At 40.8% G+C, this 4,156-nt stretch overlaps 1 protein-coding gene across 1 annotated transcript; it reads left to right on the forward strand.

Annotated features, from left to right (window-relative positions):
- Nucleotides 1-215: 215 nt before the first annotated feature.
- Nucleotides 216-3,215, forward strand: LOC149548092 (LEAF RUST 10 DISEASE-RESISTANCE LOCUS RECEPTOR-LIKE PROTEIN KINASE-like 1.2). The gene is made up of 3 exons (XM_089792114.1): nucleotides 216-1,122; nucleotides 1,217-1,252; nucleotides 1,696-3,215. The coding sequence occupies exons 1-3, from the start codon at nucleotides 378-380 to the stop codon at nucleotides 2,883-2,885; spliced, it is 1,971 nt and encodes a 656-aa protein (XP_089648240.1). The 5' UTR covers nucleotides 216-377; the 3' UTR covers nucleotides 2,886-3,215.
- Nucleotides 3,216-4,156: the final 941 nt, after the last annotated feature.

The raw sequence follows: 4,156 nt of genomic DNA on the forward strand, positions 1-4,156 counted from the left end.
TTATGTTAAAAATATATTGTTAACATTAATGCACTCAAACGACCCTTTTACTATTGTAAAATGCCTCTGAACATGAACTTAAAAAATTATATCAAACAAATTATTATATAATTTTTTAATAAAAAACCTTGAAAGATAGTATTAGCAACATTTGATGTTAATTTATAATTACGAAGTGTGTTAAAAACTGGAAAAAAAAAATTGTCTTTCAAGTGTGTGGCAACGGACAAACGAAGCGGCGGAGTGTTTTCCATCACATGTTTACAGAAAGTCAATGGGAAGATGAGGAGCCCGACAAGAGAGGGCAATTTCCCCACTCCTAACCGAAGCCAAGGGCTCGAGAGAATCATTGAATTCTGCTTCAACATTTGGCTGCAATGGAATTATTAATCTTGTCCCTCATCGCTTTGCTGCCCATCTTTCCTCATTGCAGATGTTCACCCTCTTCCATGTTTGACAGCTGCTCCACTACTTGTAACGGCAACCGCATTCAATTTCCTTTCGGCGCTGCTCCCGGTTGCGGCCATCCAGATTTCCAGATCCAGTGTGACAGTGGCAGTGAGCGTTCCCCAACGATAGAGATCAGCAAGCACCATTTCAGAATACTCGATTTTAACTATGCTGAGCGGAGCCTTAAAATCGCGGATGAAGCGGCCTTTTCTAGTTACTGCTATCTGCCAAAAGTGACCCTAAACATCTCCTCCACTCATTTCCAGATCCTCCCACATTCCACTCTTTATCTTTTCATCCACTGCCACAGCCAGGTACGAAATTTCTCTCACATCAATTGTAGCAAAGATTCTTACCTGGCTTTCTCTGATCATGTCATAGATGCCAATTGGACCAGTAGCGTATGTGAATCAGTTTCAGAAATACCCACAAGGGTGTTGGAACCGATTGATTACTCCACCAAATTGATCCCTCAAAACTACTGGACGGTGGCCTATTCCATTCTAGCTAAAGGATTTGGGGTCAGATGGCAGACGGATAACATCTACCAGAATCTCTGTCGCTCCTGCAATTCAAGTCAAGGGATTTGCGGGTATAATGTTACAGACCCCAATCGTCCATTTCTCTGCCATTGCAACAAAACCCCTTCCCACCCGCTCAGTTGCTTCCCAGGTACGGTTCACACCCTCAAACTCTCTTTTTTCCTTCACCCATTTACCAACATCAACTCTTAATTATTTGGGTTCTTTATCCCCACCTGTGACAGGCATTAGCAGAAGAAGAGGGAAAACATTTATCATCGGTAAGTTTTTTTCCATTTTTGGGGGGCTTTTGGATGTTTTCCATGATTAATTTGTGAAGAGGCAGCACCTTGTATGTTATCTACTGCTTTTGCTGTCTTCCTGCTATCTTTTAAAGATTAACACCACTGTTTTGTTTTCAAATAACAAATACCTATTGACTTTGTTGTTGTTGAGTTAAAACTCCACAAGTTTCTTTACAGTTGTGTTGTTTGCCTAAATAAAAATTGTGGGAACAATGTCATATGGGCTAAAAGTAAACAACCTGTTATGTGAGATTTAGATGCCAAACACTCTCTCGTTGATTCGGTTTCATTTTATTGAGATTGATCTTGCAGGTCGAAAACAAAACCTTAAATAGTTTGTCCATTGTATAAGCTTTAAGCCCATTTTCGCCCAATTTGAAACCCTTAGCTAACAACTCAAATGTTGGATTGTAGCTCAGCGGGTTGCATCGGAGGTGCGGTTGCATTGGTAGCCGCTTCAACACTATTCGTACTCGTGTGGTCTAGGAGGAAGCGGTTCGGCTTGGCCAGCCCGAGCTGGGGTAAAGATTTTGAATTTGTGAAGCGAGATATTCCGAGTTTGAAAGTATACAGCTATGAGGAGGTGGAAGAGGGGACAAATGCGTTTGAGAAGAGCAGGGAATTGGGAGACGGGGGATTCGGCGTGGTGTACCTGGGAAAGCTGAGGGATGGTCGCACCGTGGCAGTGAAGAGGCTCCACGAGAACAACCCAAAAAGGCTCGAGCAGTTCCTCAATGAACTCACCATTCTCTCCACCCTCCACCACCCCAATCTGGTTCGCCTCTTCGGCTACTGCCATCACCGCCAAAATCTTCTGCTTGTCTACGAATATGTCCCCAACGGCACCTTGTTCCACCATCTTCACCCACAAAGAGAAGAGGGCGCCCTGCTCCTCCTGCCTTGGAAGACCCGATTAAACATTGCTCTGGAAACGGCGGAGGCCTTGTCCTATCTTCACTTCTCTGTTGAGCCTGCCATTTTTCACAGAGATGTCAAGTCCACCAACATATTGTTGGATGAATACATGCGTGTGAAAGTGGCTGATTTTGGGCTGTCGAGGGCGATGCCCCTGGAGTCCACGCACGTTTCCACACATCCGCAGGGGACGCCCGGCTATGTAGACCCAGCGTACCACCAGATGTATCAGCTCACTGATAAGAGTGACGTGTACAGCTTCGGTGTAGTTTTGGTGGAGCTCATCTCGGGGAAGAAAGCCGTGGATACAAACAGAGAGGGAAAGTACATCGGCTTGGCGAACATGGCCATCTCCAAGATTCAAAACGGTAGTTTGCATGAGATGGTGGATCCAGATCTGGAGTTTGAGAGGGACCCAGTTGTGTATTCAATGGTTACAGGCGTTGCGGAGTTAGCCTTCATGTGTCTCTCGTATGAGAAAGACGACCGGCCATGTATGATGGAGGTTGTGACTCAGCTTCAGAGGATAAGGCAATTGGGTTATGGTTGTCCAAACTGTCAAGCGGTGGGACACATGCACAGGACGGACGGATTTCCAACTTGCGTTTCTTTCACGCCGCCCTTCTCTCCAAACACACCTCAACCCATGTGCTCCGCCTCCACCACAACCTCCTTTCCAGAAATTACCGGATAATGCTAGGGATGCCCTGCTCATTCTCTCTACATTTAGCGGGTTTCTATTTCATTGCTAGGCGTATTTAAGATAGAAAATGAAAATTTACACTGCGTTCCTATAAAGGGCTACCCGGTGAAGCATGCTTGTATATGTAACATTCATGAACCTTTTACAGGTGGGAAAGCTTTTCCCAATCTGTATTCCGTTCATGATTCACCAATAGTTGCCGTCTTCCGACTGTACCAGTTTTATGGGTGAATGAGGACCTGTTACTGGACTTAATATTTTTTACTTGGTTTCATAATCATTGCATCTGATTTATATCAACAGAAACTCTTTTTTTTAATCGGTCAAATGCGACTTGCGACTGTTAGAATGGTGTTTAAGATCAGCTTCCACACGTCTTTTCAAGAACATAGTTAAACGCATTATGGTCATGGCCCATGGGCGATGGCATCTTATCTCTCCTTACATCTAGATTTGTTTTTGTTGGTGAAGAGTGGTTGGTTGGTATATAAGATCAGCCTTTTTAAAAATCAGGCTCCGTCTGTAATATAAGTTTTTGAATCCGCACATCAAATTCAAACTCACGATTTTGGGGGAACATATCTAAGACTTATATACTATGGCCTAACTCCCATCAAAATGTCTAAGTATTATACAAATAAAAAATAGTGCTTTTTAATATTTCAATATAATGTATCTTGTTATTATATTATTTTATATAATATTTTAATATTTTGTTTTTTTTAAGGTAATAAGTTGAAGTAGATTAATTATTATTTGCTAAAATTAATTATTATTATGTGTTAAGTTGAGTAGGGTCAAATTTAAGACCTTTCAGATAAGAAGTTCATACGGTATTGTTGTGTTGTAGGTTCTTGTCAATTTTTCTATTAAAATTATTATTTAATTGCTTTTACATTTGATTGTGTAGTTTTTTAGGTTATTATGGTGAGTTATTAGAAAAATTTATAAGTTAATGTGACTATATAAGGTTGTACTTGTATACAAAATGTTACATTAGCAACTTCTATTTTAGATAGAACTATGAAAATTTTAACCACATTAAGGAGTTGTACCAAACAAAATTAGTTCATCATGTTGGAACCCATTATACAATAGTGAAAAAATGTCAATCTTACATTTAAAAATGAGATGACTCATACACAAATTACATGTCATCATCACACTATAAGGATAGAATAAAAATGGCAGAGGAAGGAATTATAAATGATAAGTCATGTCTCATTTCCATATGTTTGTCCCTTGTCATGCTTTTTAAATGT

This window comes from Cupressus sempervirens, chromosome 7, assembly GCF_028749045.1.
Source record: "Cupressus sempervirens isolate cs-2001-9-10 chromosome 7, ASM2874904v1, whole genome shotgun sequence".
NCBI classification, from domain to species: Eukaryota; Viridiplantae; Streptophyta; class Pinopsida; order Cupressales; family Cupressaceae; genus Cupressus; species Cupressus sempervirens.